Below are 24,388 nucleotides of genomic sequence, written 5' to 3'. Positions count from 1 at the left end.
CAAGACGTGTTTATCAAAACTCTCCTTTTATTCTGCACTTTGGAAACAGTAATTGGTCAGAAACCAGAACAAAAACCTCTAGTGGAACATGAACCTCATTGGAGTTTATCGAAGTACTTCAGTTTGCCTGCGGGGTCTGGGATAATCTGTGTGGAGAGAGAGAGAGAGAGATAGTGTATATATTTACAGAGAAACACACACACACACACACACACACACACACACACACACACACAGATATCAGAGGTCAAGTCTTACCGTATCACTGCCAGGCTTCCATCCAGCCGGACACACTGACATCAGAGAGACAGAGACGGCGTCAGTAACACACAAACCAAAACCCTTACTTTTATGTCAGTGCATGCTCATATTCTTCTTATTCACGTATGACATATGCTATTTATATTACAATGTTTTGGTTGGTTGGTGTTTTAACGCCATACCAGCTTCCTTGGCTATTTTCATGGTGAGTAACATGTAAAAAAAAACTATATAAGGGCAATGTAAAGTTTGCTTAAGATAAAAACTCATATGGATTCTCAAAGTGTTTCACAGAGTAATATAATTTGTGAAGAGAACCTAAACCATGGCAATTAAAATCATAAAAAATATGATTAAGAGATGCTGGACTCTTCATTTCAACATTGTGGCTGATAATGCATATCACCATTTACAATATTTAAGGAAAAGTGATTTAAATCTACTAACAAGAATACTGACATGCCACACATTTGAAGAATATCCTCTCTTACTTTAAAGGAACACTCCACTTTTTTTGAAAATAGGCTAATTTTCCGTCTCCCCTAGAGTTAAACAGTCCAGTTCTACTGTTTTCGAATCCATTCAGCCGATCTCTGGGTCTGGCGGTGGCACTTTTAGCTTAGCATAGATCATTGAATCTGATTAAACTGTTTTAGCATCCAAAGAGTTTCAAAATTGTTCCTATTTAAAACTTGACTCTTCTGTAGTTTAGGGATGTCACGGTACCAAAATTCCAGTAGCCGGTACCAATACCATAGAAATTTTACAGTACTTCGTACCAATTTCAGTACCACAGCTAAATGTTTTTTATTATTATTTTTTTATTATTGAACTATTTAAAAAAAAATTATTAAGTTTATTATTTATGATGACTAATTATAAAGTGAATAATGTATAAACATTTAAAGGCTGTATGCCGTTTAAAAGTAAACATTGTTTATAAAAAAAAATCAAGTGAAAAATAATTAACCATCTAGGCATAATTTTTATTATTAGTAGAGACGTATTATTATGACAGAGCTAAACCTACTGTAGGCTACAACAGTAGCCTGATATATTCTGTAAATTAATTATTTTTTAAACCAAACTTTTATTTTGACGGGTTACCGTGAACACCTTTGAGTGTCTGTGTTCATGATATAACAGTTTTCTCAAATGAAACTGTAAATTCTTATGAAGTGACTGTTTATGCGTTTGTGTCCTCATATAGTGACTAGAGCCCGACCGATAAAGGATTTTTAAGGCCGATACCGATACAAATATTTGGTCACTTAAAAATCCGATATTCCGATATATCAGCCGATATATATAAAAAATAAAAAAATAAAATAACAGAAACGCGTAAAAAAACACAAACAGATTTCCCTTATACATCAGTTATTTGTAGTTATTCATGATCCCTCAGCCTCTCTAAAATAATATGATAATGCAGTTTAAAAATAAACTTGTTTGTTTTATTGTTACAACAGAACAGAGGAACATAAAATATATTAAAGTTCTGATAAATAAAATGTATAAAAATACAAACTTAAGATATGAAACTTAAAGTCGTTTGGACGAAAACACAATAGGCTAACAAAAACAAAAAATCAAAGTTACCAGTATTAATAGATGTGGTAAGCTTTATAAATATAACTTTTAGCAAGACTGGAAAAAAAAAATATTCAGTTAAGTTCTAGAAGTTCTGATAAATAACAACAACAGCAAAACATAAACTATATACAGTATAAATATGAGCCACCTTATAATTACAATGTCAACTTGCTTATCCCTTTACATGCACTTTTAATTCTATCCATCAAGCTACCACAAACCATTTTCAATCATCATTTGCTGCCTGCCTTCTAAAATCTACTAACGTTACTGATGATGACTCGTGTAATCCATTATTTGACTCGTTAATGCGGCGTCTGAACGAAGTCACGCACTTTCGTTCACTCTTCACGAGCCTAACTTACGATTTACAATGCAGAGACTGGAACTACAAATATACTAGTTATAAATACAGTAATCATTACTTTATTTAGGCAGAATAAGTTTGTTGTGTTTTTCAAGGCGCATTAATGTTAGCGGTCTCCCACTGATAGCCATGGCATTAGCTAGCTTTGTGGTTAGCGTCTATGATAAATTATAATTTAGAAATATGTATACTTTTTCAAAATAACGGGCAGGGGAGAGATGATACGTCTCATGATGTCAAACTGTCAGACTATTAAAGAAATACATTTTATTCAGTCACATTGTCTGAGGTAAAATAAGTCAGTCAACTGTAACCTAGCGTAATTACCAGCTCTCTTGGCTTACATGTAACAGCAAAACTGGACTTGGCAGTTACAAATTGTGTCATGTTATTTGAGTTAAGAGAACTGATGGGGATGTTCTTTTAACTGTTATTCAATTCAAGCAATGTATGTCTCGTTGCCAACTTACATGCATTTCGCGGATGATCTGTGTTGTGAATGCAGCGCTCAGAGCGCTGAAGCTCAGCATGACTCTGCTGGATCAGCTGGTGGTGTTGCCAGCCGGCACGTTGTAGAGCGCCCTCTGGTGGACAAACTATGAAACGCCAACACTCAATGTGTTTGAGAGGTGTTTCGTCCGGTTTTTTTATTTTTAAAAAAATATTCATTTATCGGCCATCATAAATGCCGATACCGATAGTTTGGAAAAAGCCTAATATCGGCCGATAATATCGGCCCGCCGATATATCGGTCGGGCTCTAATAGTGACACACGGCAGAGACTACAAAGACAGTGAGCGAGTGTCACACGTACGTGTGTGTGTGTGTGTGTGTGTGTGCTCCCGCCCGCCCATCATTCACACAGAGAGGCAGAACATGCAGGAGTAATATTTAAATAGTATTTTGCAGTTTAATATTCACAGACACTAGTGTGTGTATAGTCAGGGCTCCAGACTGAAGCCGAATATTTATTTATTTATTTATTTATTTATTTATTTATTTATTTATTTATTTATTTATTTATTTATATATATATATATATATATATATATATTCGGCTTCAGTCTGGAGCCCTGCGCTTAGATAAACACGGAAGCGACTGAACGCAGCTGCAAATGTACTAAGAGTCGGTACTACCGGTTCTACAGAAATGCTGGTATCACCACATTTTTATAATTTCAGTACCGACTTGGTACCGAAGTACCGGTACTTGTGACATCCCTACTGTAGTTACATCGTGTACTAAGACCGACGGAAAATGAAAAGATTTTCTAGGCCGATATGGCTAGGAACTATAATCTCATTCCTGCGTAACAATCAAGGAACTTTGAGCCGTACCATGAGTGCAGCGGCGCAATGATATTACACAGCGCCTGAAAATAGTCCCCAGCTGTGCAAGAAGTAGTCAAGTTTTAAATAGGAAAAATATTTTATATTTTTTAAATATAAAAAAAAATTTTTTGAGCGAGATGCTAACGGTCTAATCAGATTCAATGATCTATGCTAAAAGTGCTACCACCAGACCCGGAGATCAGCTGAATGGATTCAAAAACTGTAAAACTCGACTGTTTAACTCAGGAAAATGAGCCTATTTTTTAAAAATAGTGGGGGGGGGGTTCCTTTAATCATAGGAAATATAGGAAAATCTATTGTCTACCGTTTTGAAGTTCAAACAATTAATCTCAAACTCTGTATTTGCATTCAAATATTTTTAGGATTGAAATAGAAACATTTATTCTCATTAATCAATGCATTAACTTTGCCAGCTCTAACAAACACTGCTATAACCTTTTCAACTGATTAAAGCCTAAAAAACATGTCAGATCAAACAAAAAAAACAGATGTGAAAGTGTTAATACTGGCGTACCTTCTCCGTGTTTGTCAGTGTACTGGAAGGCCTGCACCAGTCTGAGGGTCTCGTCAACCGAGCGGCCCACTGGCAGGTCATTCATGGTGATCTGACGGAGGACACCTTTATCATCGATGATGAAGAGACCTCTAAAACACAGCAGAGAACAACATTACCACGTGATATTGATCTAATATTGCAATACATGCTTTAAAATCAGGGTTCTGATTGTTCACTGGACATCTATGATTTTCCAGTTGTTTTTGATTAGGGGTATAACAATATAATGTGCCACAATATATCACAATACAAAAATGCAACAATATGTGTCGTGTATAGCGATACTGTTTGTATTTTATACAGTAATGGAAGATTAGACTTAATTTAAATTAACCAAATAATAACCGGAGTGGAATTTGGACACATTGCGTGACTTATTTATTAAACAAGCCCAAAATACACCGGGACTCTTATTTTGAAATTTCCACGCTTTTATTGCAGCTGGTTATTCAAATTAACACCGTGAAGTAAACATTGTCGTAATTGATCAGCATTAGTTCATAAGCAATCGCATGGCATAAATGTGCACTATTCATTGATCGCAAACTCTGAAGCACAAATTGTGATTTTTTTTTTAAATTTAATACCATTTAACTCCATTTTGGTTTTGTTTAAAGCATCATGAGATCAGTACCGTGTATCGAACCAAAACATGACAGTGTATAGTTACACCGCTAGTGAATAGATTAACAAAAGTCAATGTTTAAGTCAATGAGGCCTAAAAAAACGAAAGGTTACAGAAATATCCAAAATTTAAATGCTCTAAAGGGCATGTATTAGTGACAATTAAAGTACCAGTCATAAAAATAACCAATTGATAAAAAGCCAAGGCCTGGTTTCAGTACCTGAGTGCATGTCCCTGATCCTCAAGAAAGACTCCATAGTCCTTGGATATCTGGTGAGTGAGGTCAGAAAGAAGAGGGATTTTCATTGGTCCGAGACCTCCTTGTTTCCTGGGTGTGTTGATCCTGATAAAGAAAAGGAAAGCAGCAATGAGTCCATTCATAGTCCTCAATTGTATCAGATATCATATACACAATTGACCGGTAAGCCCCACCCCTCGAACGCAGATGAGCCAATGGCAGCTGAGTATCAGTTGCGCTGGTACCGGTACTCGGAAATCTATTAGGTTTCAGCGCCATAGGTAAACATTGGAAAATCCGAAGCTCTCATCGGTTTGATGGTGTTTATGCTACAAAAATGGTAAAATGTCGTGCCTGAGGTACTGCAACACTGATTCCAGAGATCCTGAGAGGATTTTATGGGTGTCATACACTCATTAAGTCTAATATTCAAACCGAAATAACTAACTGTTCTCATGTCGTGTAGGTCAAAAACACGAAGGTCTATATTTCAGTGCCTCTCCATATTAAACTGGTTAAATGTTTGGATGTTGTCATCTGTGATCGTGAGAGGCTTCTGTAAACCATCGCTTCCAAATTCATCTCTCACCATATTTATTTGACTCAGTGATTCATAACGCTTCGAAGCTTCATGATGCTTTGTTTTGAAATCGTTGTCACTATGCAAGTCGTTATTTAGGGTTTTTTGCGCACAAAAACTATTGTCGCCGATTCATAAAGTTATTGTAGAACCACTGTAGTGAGATGGACTTTGTAACGACGTCTTTAGTACCTTTTAAGGGTCTTGAGAGTGTAGAGTGTCATTGAGCCAATGGAGGCCTTTCAGAGCCATCAGATTTCAACTAAAATATCTTAATTTCTGTTCCGAAGATGAACGGAGGTCTGACGGGTGTCGAACGACATGAGGGTAAGTAATTAATGACAGAATTTTCATTTTTGGGTGAACTAACCCTTTAAGTCCCTCTTGAATGCTACTCGACGAAAAGTGGTCCTTCTGTGTCACAGACGTTATGGTGATTTATCGTTTTTGTTTTTTTTATACATTAAAAAAAAAGATAGATATTTTCTGTGAGTTTATGTTTACGGCCTACATTATCTGTCTTACTAAGGAGGACTCTTATTTTGATGGGTATCAGTTTACGGGTAAGTTAGTGAAAGCGAGAGCTCGCACGCAGTTTATCGGAGTTGTTTTGCAGATACAAAGTTTACCAGTTATTAACTGCACCTCCAAAAAGTCATACGCTCTGTGTATGTTTGTTTACTGTGTTTTTGTGTAATTTGCTGTGTATGTTATTGGTAATGCAACGGAGAGAGATAGTTTGTGAATGTGACGTTAATGCGCACTTCTTATGCTTTGTTTGTTCAGCTTTTACGATGATTTTTGGGAGTGAAAAATTATGTAATAAACTTCATAAACCATCAGTTTGGCCATCATTCGGACGGGGTATACGTTACATCCTGTGTCCAAAAACATCTTGGGATAAGGTTTTCACACTGACAGCTGTCATTGTAAGATAATAGCAACTCCGTTTGTTTGTCCGAGTTAGCGACAGTAACTAAGGGGGGCGGGGCTTACCGATAGGTCAATTGTATCAGTTTTAAACCATATGTAGCCCCAGAGAGTGTGTGTGGTCTAACCAGGCCAGGTGTGTAAACTGAGAGTCCACCGAGCAAGCGACCACCTCAGCGTTGATGCCCTGGAACTCGTGCACGCGATCACTGAAGGCGATGATCTCAGTAGGACACACAAACGTGCTGTGGATCAATAATACAACAGAGGCGAGGTTCTTGACATTTACACCACCAGGTAAATATATGGAAAATTGTATTTTGGGAAAATCTCTTCTGTTCATCACGGCTGCATTTATTTTGTCAAAAATACTGTAAAAACAATAATATTGTGAAATATTATTATCCTTTAAAGCAGCTGTTTTCTATGTGAATATATAGTAAAGTGTCATTTATTCCTGTGATCAAAGCTGAATTTATCATCATTACTCCAGTCTTCAGTGTCACATGATCCTTCACTAATCATTCTAATATGAGGATTAATATAGAACTTTGTTTCCCATATTGATTAATAAATCATAATCTGTTATGCTGGTTGCTCGAGTTAATTTTCACTATGCAGTTTTTACATTATAAAGATGTTTTTTTTCTATCATTATAAAGTCATTATAGCAAATTAATATTAATTTTTATTTTTAAAAAAATATATACAGTACCGGTCAAAAGTTTGGAAATATTACTATTTTTAAAATAAATGTTTCTTCTGCTCATCAAGGATGCATTTATTTTATAAAAATACTGTAAAATTGTTAAATATTATTGCAATTTAAAGTAATGTTTTACTATTTTAATATGCTTTAAAGTGTAATTTAGTGATCAAAGCTGAATTTATCATCATTACTCCAGTCTTCAGTGTCACATGACCCTTCACAAAGCATTCTGGCTTTAGGATTTGCTGCTCAAGAAACATTTATGATTATTATCAGTGTTGAAAACAGTTTTGTGGAAACCATTCCAATGTTTGGGGCAAGTACGTTAAATAAAAGAAGAAGAAAAAAAAAACTTTTATTCAGCAAGGATGCATTAAACTGACCAAAAGTGACAATAAAGACGTGTGCATTTATTATATTGCAAAAGATTTCTAGTTTAAATTATATGGTGACGCATTGCTGCCACATACAGTCAAACCAAAAATGATTCAGACACCAGATATGTTTTTTACTAGTGTGTGCAGGACACTATAGTTCATTTCTGTAAGTGAGGAGAGCAAATTAAAGCAAACTGTGACATATTACACCCAAAATTTCTTCATACAGTGACTACCAGTAAAATTTGGGAGCAAAATGATTCAGACACTTTGACCTGATCATGTTTTGCTTCAGTGTTTTTTCTTTAATTTAACTAATGCGACCTTTGACACCACAGACTGAACTAAATAAAGCATTGGTTGAGCTAAATTGGTATTATTTAATTGTGTCCATTAATCTAACAGCTGATTGGTTGATTGTAATCCATTACACACCTTTCTATCAAAGTTATCTGACATTATCCAGATTAATTTGTTCTGACACAGTTAGTCATATTTTATTACCATTTTCTAAATTATAGCAAATAAACTGTGATAATGTGAGAAAATGTTGAAGGAGTCTGAATAAATTTTGGTTTGACTGTACATATTTTTCCACTCAATTGTCGTAATAAAGAGATTTCATGTTGTTAAAACTACATATGCGTCATTAAAATAAGAAATAATATGAGACAGCAATGTGTCGCCGTAAAATTAAATGCTGTTCTGTTGAACTTTCCATTCATCACAGAAACCCGAAAGAAAATTAATTTTGGTTTCCACAAAATTATGAATCAGCAAATCATCATATTAGAATGATTTCTGAAGGGTCATGTGACACTGAAGACTGGAAGTAATAATGCTGAAAATTCATCTTTGATCACAGGAATGAATTACATTTCGACAATATATTACAAATGGAAAACATTTATTTCAAATGGTAAAAATATTTCCCAATATTACTGATTTTATTGTGTTTTTGATCAAATAAATGCTGCCTTGGTGAGCACAAGAGACGCATTTTAAATGCATTTAAAAAATCTTAATGATTCCCAGTTTGTGTAGTCAAAGCATGCTCACAAATCCAGCGGGTAGAAGAAGAAAACCAAGTATTTCCCTCTGTAATCGGACAGTTTCAGCTCCTTAAACTCTCCATTGATCACAGCTGTTCCCTCCCAGTGTGGAGCTGGTTTTGAGACTACAAAAGAAAGAATCACATCACAAAAAGTAGTGCATTATTATTAAACCAGATCAGCTTGTGCATATGCATGTGAACGACTCTCTCTTTTTCTTTCTTTTTTTTTTGAACGACTGTCTCTTTAAGAGATTCAAGTTTCAAACCATGACGTGTCCAAAAATTATTAACAGAAAAACACAAGTAAAAAAGACCCGAACTGCACAAAACAGCACATATTAATAACTAAAACGCGGATGTTAATTAATTATACTGATTATAATGCATCAAATGAACTGTCATGAAGACAAAATATTGAATTTATGCCATTTTCATTCTCTCAAAGTAAGTTTTATAGCATTTTAAAAGACGTTCATCTGAAGTAACTCCACATATTTATCAAAATAATAGAACATGCTAATAGGCTAATAGTAGTAAGTTACATGTTGACAGCTGTTACAGAAACATGATGCAAAATAACGGGGGGGGTTTTTACAATTAAAATATTTTAAAAAACACTTAAGCTCAAGTTGTGTCATTTAAACTCGCACACGGTGCTTTTAAAATTCGCGATACGCACTTTTGGCTTTGCTCAGGTGTAAGGAATGATCGGAGACGGGAGCGCGGAAAGCCTCTCCGGGATAAACGTGTCCACTGGCATAATTATGACACTCCTGCTCCCTCTTCCCGTTTGCACCGTCGCACACAACCGACTCGGTGAGTAAAAGTAGTGTGCACGCAACACCGAGCCATTCTCTGGGCGTTTTGATGTAGCGACTGACATCCATTGCTGAGTCTTGCAGGAAGCACGTCTCTCCTAGTTTGATTATTATTCCTCTTTCTGGCGCCGCGCACGGTGACGTCACCGATCTGTAAGCTAAACGGATCGACTGCAGCTGCATTCTGCTGAGCGGGTCTCGCGTCGATGTTTATGATATAAAGATCTGAGGTTTCCGCTTCAGCGCGCCATTATTTTTCGTCTGTTAGAAGAATGATTTAATTTATTTACTAATTACTATTTAATAACACCCGTTGTTTTATTAACAGTTTTAATAATTTTTTTGACCTAAAAAAATAACATGAAGTTGCGAATGTCTTAGTATAATTGTCACAAATTATATATATTTTAAAAACAACTTAATTCCATGATGTTGAAATTATGTGAACCTATGTTTGTTTAACTTAATTGATTCATGTGGAACCGATGTACATGATTAAATCATGTAAATCCAACACAACTTCTTTTTTCAGTGCTTAAACACTAAAGAATTGAATGAATACGTATAGTCTGTACTGTTGTCTGTACCTCTCACTGAGAGAAAGCACATGTTATCAGTATGTTTTGGGAAACTTTCTGATCAGTACTAGAGCTCAACAACTCCAACCTTGGAGAGACTGTGTATCTGTGCACTCAAAAAAATAACTCTTTGAATGAACATAAAAAAATCATGGAAAGTATTTCCACATGATTAACTTGCTTTATTTCAGCATTATGCAATTCTGTTATTCCAATTTGATGTACTTACGTTGGGTCAACTTAAAGGGTTAGTTCACCCAAAAATGAAAATTCTGTCATTAATTACTCACCCTCATGTCGTTCGACACCCATAAGATCTCCATTCATATTCGGAACACAAATGAAGATATTTTTGTTGAAAGCTGATGGCTGAGAAAGGCTTCAGATAGGCCTCCATTGGCATTCAGTACACTTATACTCCCAAGACCCATAAAAGGCACTTAAAACGTTGTTGACGCGCATGCGTCGTGGAGCCACACACGGAAGACAAGAACAAGTTGGATAAAGGTGTTATTTTGATTTTTTTTGCGGACAGAAATTATTGTCGACGCATCGTAAAATTATTGTAGAGTCACTGTGGTGAGATGGACTTTGTAACGACGTTTTAAGTGCCTTTTCTGGGTCTTGTGAGTGTAAATATACTGAATGCCAATGGAGGCCTAACTGAAGCCTTTCTCAGCACCAGCTTTCAACAAAAATATCTTCATTTGTGTTCCGAATATGAACGGAGGTCTTACGGGTGTCGAACGACATGAGGGTGAGTAATTAATGACAGAATTTTCACTTTTGGGTGAACTAACCCTTTAATAGGTTCACATAATTACCAATAACAACAATATTTTTTAACCACTTAATTTTTCCAATACTTGAAAATGAACAAAGTTGGGGGAAAAACCTTTTTAAACCTTTTTGAATCAGAGTACGAAGCAGTCACGTGGGTGTGTGTGAAACGAAGGCTGCGTCCCAATTCGCATACTATCCGTACTAAATAGTATTCGAAAAAAGATTTAGTATGTCCCAAATCGTAGTATGTTGAAAAGAGTATTCCAAAGATTCCCGGATGGTCTACTATTTCCGGTCAGAATTCGAAGTGCAGATCGATGCGCACTCTAACGGCTGATATTGCCCACAACCCATTGCGAGAACTACAAACGCGGATAAAAAGTGTTAAAAAACTACAAACATGGCGGTTACGCAAGTCTGACGGCTAAGTAGAGAGGTTTAGATAAAGGGACTTGAGTGAGCAATTATCAGTATTTAACCTGACGAAAAGATATTTATTCAATGTTAGCCACATTATATTTCACCTGCAGCAGCATTGTGAAATTTTGTAATGATACGTTTGGCCATTAACTTTGCAAACACATGAGAGGAGTCTCTGCATTAAAGACCCACGAATGGCAGACCAACGTGCTACTATATTTCTCTCCGATACGGTAGGAAATTAAAGTGAATGTGGAGGATTTTAACTGTGACGATGATTGACAGGGCAGTTTAAACGGTGACGGGACTAACGTAACTAAGCAACAGAGTCCGTTAAAGATGACGAAGTAGTATGTCCCAAAGCTTGCCTACTTTTCTGCTACACACTCAAAAGTATGTACTTTTTCTTAACAAAAAGAGTACATACTTTTAGGACGTAGTATAAGTAGGCGAATTGGGACGCAGCCGAAGCTTCGGACATCATTGGTCACGTGATTTTGATAGAACGAATCAAGCATCGATACAAAGCTTCACTAGCTGTGTCTCATTTCATTTAATTTTGAAGGCTGCATCCTCTGGAGGACACATCCTGTTAAGTCCCAGTGAACCGGAAGTTGCAACCGACTTTATTTCAGTGATTTGACGTATTTCCGAGAGAAACGGAATACTAAATGAGCAGAACAGAGGGCGTGGTTTGTTTTTTCCTCCCTGTGACCTGATTGGATATAGAAACATAGGCGTTTCATTCAAAAAACGCACCTCCTCGCCATCTCTGTTTATTAGCTCGCGGGTCAGTTGGATGGGCGTGTTTAAAGATGGCATGTCGGCGTCGAAGCCCAAGCCGTCAAAGAGACGTCATCAAAAAAGACCTACCAATGTAGAGGGGAGGAGCATTTTCAGATTTTGATTAAAGATTACGAAGCCAAATAATTTTTTGATGCGGATTGACTTGCACGGATGGATTGTTCACCACAAAACTAGCAATTTGCGCTAACAAAGTAAATATGGTCAATTTTGATTTCACGAGGACTTTAATCAGAATTAAACGAGACGTCCTCCATAGGACACACAGGCAGGAAATATCACGTTGCTATGCCAACACAGTGGAGTTGCACTCTCACACCAGTTATATGAATGAAAATTATTTATAACTTGAAAATGACTATGAAATGTTTCTTGCCTTGACAGCAAAGTAGGCTGCTGTTCTAAACGTGTAAAAATCACTAAACACTTGTAATCCCGTTTACCACAACTATCTATTTGAGGTAATACAGCTTAAAAACAAAAACAAGCTTGCAGCTACTTAAGTTTAAAGACCACATCTTCGCTTGCATGTATATCTATCTGCAGCATTTTACATCCATATTTAATATTTATTTATTTAAAATATTTACATAGTTTTAAGGGTAGGTTCAGGGTAGGGGTAGGTATGGATATTAATAAAGCCTCAAATCAGATGAATATGATGCTGGTAGCACAATCTGATAGGCAGCATTTTTTGCTGTTGAATTGTGCTACCTACTGTTTTAATGGGAGGTAGCAAAATCTGACAAGGTAGGACAAATCGACAGAACACCGGCAGCGCCATTTTTTCAAATCAAATCCAGGGGGCGTGGTTGGATCCAGATCCAACTCCTCCCACTTTATATGCGATTCGTCAATCGTCATCAGCATATTTGTGAAGTTGCAGACTCAGGCCTAGTCCACACGTACACGGGTATTTTTATAACCAGAGTTTTTCCTCCTCCGTTTTAAAAAACAATCGCGTCCACACAAGCATGGTTTAAAAAAAATCTCCGTCCACATGAAAACGCAAAACCGCGCTATGATTGGCTGCTTGATTTCCACATGGGTCCCATCCACGGCACCGATGCACTGAGGGATGCCATGGGCTCAGTAGCCACGTTTACATGCGCACTTTTTTGTCATTCCGATTAAAATCATTCCGATTGAAAGATTCTGCGGGCTGTTTACATGAGACGTTATCTAAACCGATCTGGTGTTACATGTGCTGACTTTCAGTCGGGATCCTTTTGTGACATGCGCACACAGTTTGTCTGCCGCCTCAGATTCGTAATGTTAGTATCGTGGATCAATAGTTCTGTGTTGGTAATTTTTATATTTATTTATTTTTCTGTGGGCGGACATGCAGTAGTTTAACCTAATTTATGTCCTATACAATGGCTATATCAACAGCTGTGAATGATGAATGCGGAATCAAAATTAATTCAATTCATTTATTTTGAAAAACACAAAATTAACAATAAAATGCACCCAAATTATTAATAAAAACATAGGATGTACGGTGAAATGTGAATGAAATAGCATTCAAGACGTGCTCAGCATCATTAGTACGTTAACAGTTACTAAACATAGATATTTCAGATGATTAAGGAAAGATACCATAATCACAAAGGTATAAATATTAACAAAGTAATTAAAGTAGACTGTGGGTAATGCTACTTAACCAATTTGAAGCAGTTGTTGAACTTTTTTTTTTTTAATCTAATTTACGAGAAACCGAGAAATATCGACACGTCCCCTCCAACAGCTTGAATGTTCCCCGTTGAAATGGCAGCTCTCAACAGCCACCAGGACTTATAACGTACAGTTTTAAAGAAGCTATTTATTATTTGTCGTAAAGTGTAAGAATCACTTCAGAAAAATAAATTATTCTGTCAGGCGCAGTTGAAGCCTATGACAAACGCTGTCAAGATGAGATCTGTAGCCAGGCTATGTCTGTGTCATTATTACAACATCATGTTCATAACATGCTACGAAATAAAAAGTTTAATACCTCAGAAAAATGAACTTTCCTCTCTTGTCAACATTAGCCTGGTGTGAGCGCGGCGCACGCTCTTCAGTTGAGGAGGCGCGCGCTGTATATCACGTCACAGAAAGACGTGCACTCAAAGTAATCAGATCAGATCGTTTACATGGTGGAATTTTTCGTTTGATCGGTTCATGAAAAGGTTTATCCCACCTCTCTCAAACCCATTACAATTTCATTCGGTTTGGCCATTTTTAATCCGATTGAGGTGTTTATATGGAGCATTTTCATTCGGATTGGACTTTTAAACCGATTACAGTGCTCCATTGAAACGCACCTAGTGAAACCCTTCTACAAGTTTACTTTGGAATCAGACAGGTAACTGTATACACAGGGGCAGGGCTCAAGTGGACTGAAGCTTCACACACTTGCCTTACTATGTTGTATTATTGTATTCTGGCGCCCCTGTTCTGCAATACAATGAGATAACTGCACATGTATCTGTATATATGTAATAAGTGCTGTTAGCAGAGTTATTAAAAGTTACATCCGCCATTGCATAGACTCCACTCATGTATAAACAAAAGCGATAACGGCTCACATTTCGACTTAACAAGCCGAAATCTCCGGTTTCACCGTCTACACGACAATGCTATAACCGGAGTGTTGTAGAGTGAGCTTTTGGTAGATTGACCTGTAGGGGGCAATCTAATGCAGTTTGACTTTGGCTTAAGAGTAGCAAAGAAGAACTTGTTAGGTTACTACACCTGGCTGCTATCAATGCTATCATGTGTACTGCTGGCTTGATGTCTCCAAAGTAAATGAGCTTCCTTGAACAGTTTTGTCTCCTGTAAGTTATTACATTTTGGCGACGAGGATGAAAGCAAGAAAAGGAAATGCTTTGAAGAGAAGTGCTGGAAGGTGAAGAAGTTTAATCCATACAAGTTGGAGCTTTGGAAAAGAAGATGGCCAACATGGTAGGAACAGTCACACCATTTGACAGTCAATCTCAGTCTTGGGAAGAATATTGTGAAATCTTGCAGCATTTTTTTGTGGCCAATGAAATTACAGAAGCAGTCAAGCAAAGAGCTATATTGTTGAGCACTGTAGGAGGTCAAACATACAGTCTACTGAGGAATTTACTGAGCCCCGTTAAACCAGGAGCAAAGACATTTGATGAATTAGTGGATTTGCTTAAAGAGCATTTCAACCCAAAACCTAGTGAAATTGTGCAGCGGTTTAAATTCAACTCAAGAACAAGAGAAGAGGGGGAAACTGTACTCGAGTATGTGGCAATTTTGAGGAAATTGGCTCATGATTGTAATTATGGAGAAAAATTGACAGAAATGCTTCGGGATAGACTGGTATGTGGCATAAATGATGACCGCATTCAACGTAGACTGTTGGCAGAAGTGGATTTAACCTTTGAAAAGGCTTTGAAAGTAGCTCAAGCAATGGAAATGGCCAATAAGGATGTGAGGGACTTGCAAGCTAAGCACTCAGAAACATCCATGTCAATGAGAGTGCATAAAATGGCAGTAAAGCAAGAAGAAAGTCAAAGCAGAGCATGTTACAGATGTGGAAGTTTGCAACATTTGGCCAATGAGTGCAGATTTGTTTCTGAGAAATGTCACAAATGTGGGAAACAAGGTCACATCATGAAAGTATGCAAATCAAAAAGTTCCACCAGAGATACAAACTTACAAGGGGGAGAAAGACGTAAGAGAGTTGTGACCAGAGGAGAACAGAGATCGTATTATGTGGGCAGAGACGAAAAAAGTGCATCTGATGAAGAGGGTATTTTTACAGTTCACAGTTTGAAGGAAACCGAGATTCCAAAAGTTGCCCCACTGACGATCACATTGGCTGTTAATGAGACAATAATACCTTTTGAAGTTGATACTGGATGTGGTGTGACTGTGATGAATGGGTCAAATTTTTCCAAATTATGGACAAGGCATCAAATTCCAGAATTAAAGACCTGTTCTTTGAAGTTAAAAACCTATACTGGCCAAACTTTAACAGTGTTAGGTTCTGCGCAGGTGGAAGTTAAACATAAAGGAGTCATGAAGGAGTTACCGGTAGTGGTAGTACCCGGAACAGGACCCAATTTATTGGGCAGAGGATGGATTAAAGACTTGGGCATGGAATGGGAGGCCATACATAAAATTCACGGGGTGGAAAAGGTAACCTTGACTGAAGTGCTTAGCCAGCATTCAGAGTTGTTTAAAGAGGAACTGGGTGAATTGAGAGGGCCACCAGCAAAGATTTATGTTGACAAGGAAGCAGTTCCCAGATTTTTCAAAGCCAGACCAGTTCCTTATGCGATGAAGACGAAAGTAGAGGCTGAAATAGAACGCCTGTTAAAAGAAAAAATCATAGAACCTGTTAAACACTCAGAATGGGCTGCACCTGTAGTGCCAGTCTTAAAGTCAGATAATACTGTACGACTATGTGGGGACTATAAGTTAACAGTAAATCGAGTCTCAAAGTTGGAACAATATCCTATCCCTCGAATAGACGATTTGTTTGCCACATTGTCAGGTGGGCAAAAGTTTACAAACCTGGATATGAGCCATGCTTACCATCAGATTGCATTAGATGCAGAGTCCAAGAAATATGTCACAGTGAATACCCACAAGGGCTTGTTTACTTACCGTGTTTTACCCTTTGGAGTGTCTTCTAGTCCTGCCATCTTCCAGAGGACCATTGAGGGAGTACTGCAAGGTCTTCCGTATGTGGCAGTTTTCCTGGACGACATTCTGGTGACTGGTCGCAATGATGAAGAACATCTGCAAACGCTTGCCAGGGTATTGGAAAGATTGCAAGAAGCAGGATTGCGGTTGAAACGGAGCAAATGTTCCTTTATGGAAAAAGAGGTAACGTTCTTGGGTCATAAAGTAGATGAGACCGGTCTCCAACCCGTACCAGAAAAGGTTACTGCTATTCAAAACGCTCCATCACCAAAGAATGTGACAGAGTTGAAAGCCTATTTGGGACTATTAAACTACTATAATAAGTTCTTACCCAACTTGTCTACCGTTTTAGCCCCTGTGCACCAGTTGCTGCGGAAAGATGAAAAATGGAACTGGAAGAAGGAACAAGAGGGTGCTTTTGCTCAGTCCAAGAAAATGATCCAATCAGTACAAGTTCTGGTTCACTATGACTCCCAGAAGGATGTGATTTTATCATGTGATGCTTCTCCTTATGGCCTAGGTGCAGTTCTTTCGCATAAGATGCCTGATGGTAGTGAGAGACCCATTGGATTTATGTCACGGACTTTGAATCAAGCTGAGCGGAATTATTCGCAGTTGGACAAGGAAGGGTTGGCCATCATGTTCGGCTTACAACGCTTCCATAAGTATTTGTATGGTCGTAAGTTTACTATAGTTACGGACCATAAACCCTTGTTGTCGTTATTTAATGAGTTAAAAGCTGTTCCTCAAATGTCATCTCCTAGGATCCAGCGATGGGCTGTGACACTAAGAGCCTATGAATATAACATCCTCTACAAGCCGGGCAAAGATCATGGAAACGCAGATGCTCTAAGTCGGTTACCATTGTCAACGGAAGTGGACATTGAACAGGAGGAAAGAGTCCTGATGCTGGAGAATGCGGACGTAACCTTAATTACTGCCGAACAAGTGAGAGGGTGGACGCAAAAAGATCCAGTATTATCCAGGGTGAGAGAAATGGTGCAACGTGGTGGGCATGAATTAATTGGAGCAGAGTTTGACCCTTTTACATCACGAAAAGATGAATTAAGTGTACAGGATGGTTGTGTGCTCTGGGGGGCCAGAGTCATCATTCCCAGTGTGGGTAGACCAGAAGTCCTCAACCAACTGCATCAATGCCACCCAGGAGTGTCCAGGATGAAAGCTTCACCCTGGCCGGAGTTTTCAAAAAAGTCCGGTTTCAGTAACCGGATACAGCGTTTGCGTGTGGACGAACAGCCAAACCGCGTAGAAAAAGCTGCGGTTTTGAAAATACCCATGTTCGTGTGGACAGGGCCTTAGACGGTGTTTGGCGGTTGGTAGTTGCTGTTTATCAATGTAAGTCTACATTTGATTGATAATATGGTCGAGATTGATTCATATTTAGTGTACGTGTTAAAGTTAAAGTGTTAAAGTTAAAGTGTTAAAGTTTTGACAGTGTCCATATACGCCAAGACATGTTTAGCTAACTTAGTCAGCTATCCATAAAAAATATATATATATATTCTGACAGGAATTTAGTCAGCGGAATGTTTCTGACAGGAAAGTGTGTTTTCTGAAGTATTTTTATCACTGAAATTGCATTCATGATTGTGAAAAAAGTTATAAAAATGACTAAAAATATATATTCTGACAGGAATTTAGTCAGCGGAATGTTTCTGACAGGAAAGTGTGTTTTCTGAAGTATTTTTATCACTGAAATTGCATTCATGATTGTGAAAAAAGTTATAAAAATGACTAAAAATATATATTCTGACAGGAATTTAGTCAAGGGAATATTTCTGACAGGAAAGTGTGTTTTCTGAAGTATTTTTATCACTGAAATTGCATTCATGATCGTGAAAAAAGTTATAAAAATGACTAAAAATATATATTCTGACAGGAATTTAGTCAAGGGAATATTTCTGACAGGAAAGTGTGTTTTCTGAAGTATTTTTATCACTGAAATTGCATTCATGATCGTGAAAAAAGTTATAAAAATGACTAAAAATATATATTCTGACAGGAATTTAGTCAAGGGAATATTTCTGACAGGAAAGTATGTTTTCTGAAGTATTTTTATCACTGAAATTGCATTCATGATCGTGAAAAAAGTTATAAAAATGACTAAAAATATATATTCTGACAGGAATTTAGTCAGGGGAATGTTTCTGACAGGAAAGTGTATTTTCTGAAGTATTTTTATACTTCATACATTTTTTTACTTAATACATATACAATTTTTATACATGCACCTCATGCAGCCCCATCATGGAATCCCCATTCAGGCCAGGTGAGCAGGAAGGAAATGAGCAGCTCTAAAGTGTTTAACCTGTTAACCTCCTTCTCTCTGGTCTTCCTCCAGGCTGAGAAACATCCACGATATGGATCTTGGTCCTCCACCTCCTGTGATGAAGACCTTTAACGAGTTCCTGCTGTCTCTGGACGACTCCGTGGACGAGACGGAGTCGGTCAATCGCTACAATGAGTACAAGATCGATTTTTGGCTTCAGCAGAAGCAGGACTTCTTCCTGGCCCATAAAGAAGAAGATTGGTACGACAACAGTTGCTGTTTTTTCTCTAGTGTTTTGTTTAGGTGATGTTTGCGCATTTAAGCTAGTGATCGCAAGAGAGTGGCGAAACAAGTCCTGCATCTCAACAAAGAAGAGGCTATTTTCTGCATCCTCCTGAACCTCTGAACTGTCTTCTGTTTATAACTACATCCGGCCTTTAGTTAGAATGGTTTGTTAAAAGGCTTTTGGCCACATAGTTTTGTCTTTTTGGGCTTGCACTGCGCACAATGCAGCTGCCATTAGAATCCAAGTACCAGGGCTCTTAGTTAGACAGTCGAACACTCACAATCCAAACCTGCCGTTGCGTTCATGGGAATATTTTTTCTCTTTTCTGTAGTGTGTGATGTCTTTCTTCCCTTTTCTTTTGTCGTTTTTTGATATTTGGATCAATCAAAACCCCCCCAATGTACACACAGGGCTCTACGCTAAAATTTTTCTTGAGGAGCACAGTCAAAAATGTAGGAGCACTTTCTGATCAATAACACGCATTCCAATTATAACTTTCCCATTACAGGACTATCTTTGTCCCTTTAAATTAATGTCCAGGGGCATTTTTACCATTATAAGAGCAATTTTTTCTAATCTTATTAAATATATGGATCATCTTATCAATTTCTTCAATTAAAATAAAAAAGTTGTTTTTAAAATGTTAGTTTAACCAATAAATTCAGTTAGAGCAATAAGACACAATCAGACTGTAACCAATCTAATTAAATCAGCATCAAAAGATCCATCTTTGCAGTGTAGAAGTGGCACAGCAGCTCCATCTGAAGTGGTGTTTAGACACATTTACGTAGATTTAATGCAGCTCATGGGTAAATAATGTTGTATGAATGTTTTAAATATAAGTTTTTGAATTTAGAAATGGGTTATGTACAAGTTAAACTTTAAAAGTTTGATATTTTAAATAAAAAGTTCATGCAAAGTATAAATATGAAAATAAAACCGCCAATAGGGGGCGTCAAGTCTATGTGTGAGTCATTGATTCAATCGTTCAAACGCAGATTCATTCGATCGAACCGCTTGGAGATGCGCAACAGTTCTGATGTAGTTTTGATTTTCACGAAATAAACAGTATTGTGGCTAAAACGTTGTTACTTAACATCAGCTTGTCTATTGGACTTTTGTACAAGATCAGTATCACATTTGCAATCATGCCAATACTCGGAGCAATAGCAGTCCGTAACTTTAGGCGCTCTGGCGCTAATAAACAGAACTGCAGGCGTCTTGCAGAAGAACATTTTAGCCGGAGCTACTTCTCTCTGTTTGTGTCTATGGCGAGTCACACAGGGACTGTGCTCCTCCGCAGCGCTGCGACCCGAACTGGAATAAAATAGTCCGAATATAAACACGTATTATATGTGCACCGTAGTGATTCAGGGTAAGATAAAAACACGGTTTGGAAAATGGATTCATGATGTACTCACTCATGTATACATCTAGTAATTTTTAAACACGAGAAAAGTTGTGGACTGAAGCTGATAAAGATTAAATCAAGAACTCATACAGGGGATTTTTTTTATTATTATTTAGTAATTCATTTTTGCCCCAAGCCCCCGTTAATTTCCGACCTTGTTTATGATAATCCAAATGTGGTATTTCTAGTTAATTTGGATTTGGCTGCAAATAAACATCAGCGCGAGGCGTCTGGTAAGTGCTCATGGCCGCGTCACACCCGTTTCACATAGTAAACAATCTATGAAGTGTAGTCCGTCGCACACGTTTTTTGCACATACTCTGCTGACAGAAGGCATGACTAGCAGTCGATCGCAGCACGAAACGCAACTGTTGCTCAGTCAGTGTTGATGCACTTTGGCAGTTGTAGTTTTTATTCCGATTGTATTATAGGCTACATTTATTCATGAGAATCGATCGGGTCACTCGCACCAGTGCCCCGAAATATTTTTTCACAGTCGCACGCAGTAATTTTCAGACGCAAATGTGCCCAAAATGGTCGCTATGTAGAGCCCTGACACACTCCGCTGAGAAGATCGCTCTCAGTGTAAATGTGTTGTAATGCGGGGACTACATCAGGTAAATTTAGTGCACACAATGGAAAATGTTTCACCCAACTGTTTGACTTTCATTTCCTGATAATGCATCAGTTTTTATTGTTTTTTACTTTTTTAATTTTTCTTCTTTGGTGGTGAGTGTTACTGTATTACACACACTTGAACACACATGTTCTTTTTTTGTAGTATGTAGTAAGACTGACAAGTGCACTTAAAACTTTAACCAACAAATTGGTGTCAATGCTCTATTCAAAAACCTAGTGCTGTCTAATGCCTAAGGCTACGTCTACATTAATCTGGATACATTTGAAAACGGCAATTTCATTTTAAACCGCTCTCCGTCCACACTAGCGTTTTCAAAGTTTCTTGTCCACAATGAAACATCGGAAAACATTAAATTCACCTTACTCTGCATGTGTTAAACCTCATAAAAGCTCATGAGATGACGGACAGAACAAAACATTATCTAGTTATCACACACATATCTCACCTTTTACTGATGCATCCAGGTCCCACTCACCATTTATATGTTTGGTCTAAAACGCAAATGTTGCCACAGGACAGCAATTGCAAGTAAATTGTGTCATCTTTGCAGGACTGATTTATGAAGAGTGTGCAAAGTCGGTATAAACATGAATACCTATTGGCAGTGTTCTAGTCAAAACCACCTAAACTGAGACCAAGACCAGCGTGTGCCAAGACCAAGACTTTGTCTTGCCCTGCCTTGGTCTCAACCCCACAGAGTCAAGACCAGACCAGCGCTCCTTAATTTAATTTAAAAGATCCATATCTACTGTCTGAGAAATTAATTGTATTTATTTATGTATATATACAATTAGAATAGTAAGACACTATAGCACTGTTACCAATCAAATCACTAACAATAAAATTAATGGCACAGAAGTTGCATCTGAATTGGTACAATTACACCTGCATAAATAATGTTCAGATTAATTAAACATTAAAACATGAACATTATTTAACAGTCACTGAATCCTTTATTCAACTGATTTGTTCAAAGCAGCTGATTCATTTAATAACGAAACAGACACAGAAGACACAGTTTAAAATGTAATTTAATATTAACTTCTTGTTTATTGAACGTTTGCATAAATAAATATCATTTGCAATCACGCTTATATTCATGAAAACAGCTCTCATGTGCTTGCGATATTGCTTAATTATTTTCTATGTTATATAAAAAAAACGAAATGTCCGAATTTTGTGGGCATTTATATTAATTTTGGGCTTTTTTGAGACAATACTGCAATGATTTTGAACCCGGGAGCACAGAAACAAAAGAAATCACATTTTTAACAAGTTATTGATTGCATTAAGCTGTAAGTTTTACATCGAAGCACATTAATGATGTTCAATCAGACAATGTACCAGCAATTTAGTGATATCCTTGCAGTTGTGGTCTTGACTGGTCTTGAGATAAAATCCCGAGTCCTCTAAGTCCGAGACCAAGACAAGACCATCAAAAAAGGGTCTTCAGACCGTTCTCGAGTACTACAAAACTACCTATTGGTACAATTTGCGTCACATGACTAAACATGCGTCACTGTTTTCAAATACCTCCGTTTTCACAGTCCACACTACAACGCGAAGACGGCGTTTTCAAATTGATCCGCTTTGGAGAGCGTTTTCAAAAAGCGATTGTTTTTTTTTCGTTGACTTAAAACACGTCTCAGTGTGGACGGAAGGCCAAAACGCAGAGAAAAACTTACGTTTTCAGACAAATGTGTATTCGTGTGGACATGGCCTAAATATGCTACCTTCTAAGAGAGCATCTTTACTGGAATGATTTGGAGTGCTCTACATAAATGTTTAGCAACATTAGTGCCGAACTGTATACGTTTATTAAAGGTCCCATGGCATGGCATTTTTCTATTATTTTATAATGTTTCCTGAGGTGTACTTATATTGTTAGTATGATTTTTACATCATAAAATGTCATAATTTAGAAATAAAAGGCATTTTTCTAAACTGCTGTTTGCCCTGTGGCTGAAGGCCCTGCTTCAAGGGGCGTGTCTGCTTTGAGACTTCAGTAAAAATGCCCACTGTTGTGATTGGCTGACATCTTTGCATTTGAAAGGAGCGGAGGGGGCGTGGTTTAACGAGGTCTACGAGGCACGAGCTGCTGCCAGAGAGACGGATGGACCGGAGTTCACTTCACATCAGTTCTGTCAGTCTCAGTTCAGTGAACTGTTGTAGTTACAGCATATACTTCAGGTTATTAGTCTATTTCTAGTCGGAGGGGCTGTCACTCATGTCAGAAAGTTAGTAACTTTAGTAAATGATGGATCAGCGCTGACTGGAGACGCGAACCGTTTAGAACGATTCAGTCCAATTTGGTGAACTGATTCGGTTCACTAAAAAGAACCGATTCAAAAGAATGATTCGTTCGCGAACCGGACATCACGGAGACGGAGCAATCGCTAACAAAGTTATTTATAGTTACTACTGAGTTATGAGAGCGCTGTCAGTCAGCGCGAGTTTATTTTGTTTGTATCTGAGAGTTCTGAATAAACACGAGTCCCAGTCACACCAAGTCCGTCTTCATCATTACCAACTTTGTAACACATGCAAAGTACCATTACAGCTGTCGAGATGAACGAGTTAGTAAGTGTTGAGTATAGCATTATTTTTAGATATTTTCCTATCATTTGAAAAGCGTCAGTGACGTGCATTGAGTACACAGCGCAAACAAAGACACAACAGCTGTAATCGAATGTAATCCAGTTTATTGTGGGGAAAGCTGGCTAGCCCGGATATGCTCACGCTAACCCCCCGTCTGCTTAAACTCGCGCCGCGTAAGGCACCTCCGCTGTGGGCCAGATGCAGTACTGGGGGTCGGGGATGTTGAAGGCCGACCGGTCAGTGCAGCCGAGCTTCGGCGTGAGTGAGGTTTATCTCTAAAGATGTGAGTCTGCTGATGTTGAGCAGAAACTCACGACTGTATGCACATTTTAGAACAGATAGACGCGACGAGGACGTACAAAAACACTGACTCACAAGATAGTAAACACCGTTCTGTCTGGAGAGAGAGAAGCCGCTGCGTGTGCACGAATAATAAATAATCAGCTACACATCAG

At 37.8% G+C, this 24,388-nt stretch overlaps 1 protein-coding gene across 1 annotated transcript; it reads right to left on the bottom strand.

The window, feature by feature from the left end:
* prdx4 (peroxiredoxin 4) lies at positions 1-9,575 on the bottom strand. The gene is made up of 7 exons (XM_079814647.1): positions 9,323-9,575; positions 8,649-8,766; positions 6,632-6,748; positions 4,976-5,098; positions 4,089-4,219; positions 259-293; positions 1-146 (listed from the first exon to the last, which is right to left on the bottom strand). Exons 1-7 carry the CDS (start codon positions 9,528-9,530, stop codon positions 96-98), a joined length of 783 nt encoding a protein of 260 aa, XP_079670773.1. The 5' UTR covers positions 9,531-9,575; the 3' UTR covers positions 1-95.
* Positions 9,576-24,388: the final 14,813 nt, after the last annotated feature.

The sequence above is a fragment of the Gobio gobio genome (assembly GCF_949357685.1).
Source record: "Gobio gobio genome assembly, chromosome: 4".
NCBI classification, from domain to species: domain Eukaryota; kingdom Metazoa; phylum Chordata; class Actinopteri; order Cypriniformes; family Gobionidae; genus Gobio; species Gobio gobio.
This window is presented reverse-complemented; position numbering and strand designations above follow the sequence as displayed.

What these genes read in the sequence shown, in the direction of transcription:
- prdx4 (XM_079814647.1), bottom strand. Translation starts at nt 9,530, where the DNA reads ATGGATGTCAGTCGCTACATCAAAACGCCCAGAGAATGGCTCGGTGTT. An exon ending in TTCTTCTACCCGCTGGATTT is followed by an intron (nt 6,749 to 8,648) that starts GTGAGCATGCTT and finishes ATTGATCCACAG; the next exon opens with CACGTTTGTGTGTCCTACTG. An exon ending in CACTGACAAACACGGAGAAG is followed by an intron (nt 294 to 4,088) that starts GTACGCCAGTAT and finishes CTCTGATGTCAG; the next exon opens with TGTGTCCGGCTGGATGGAAG.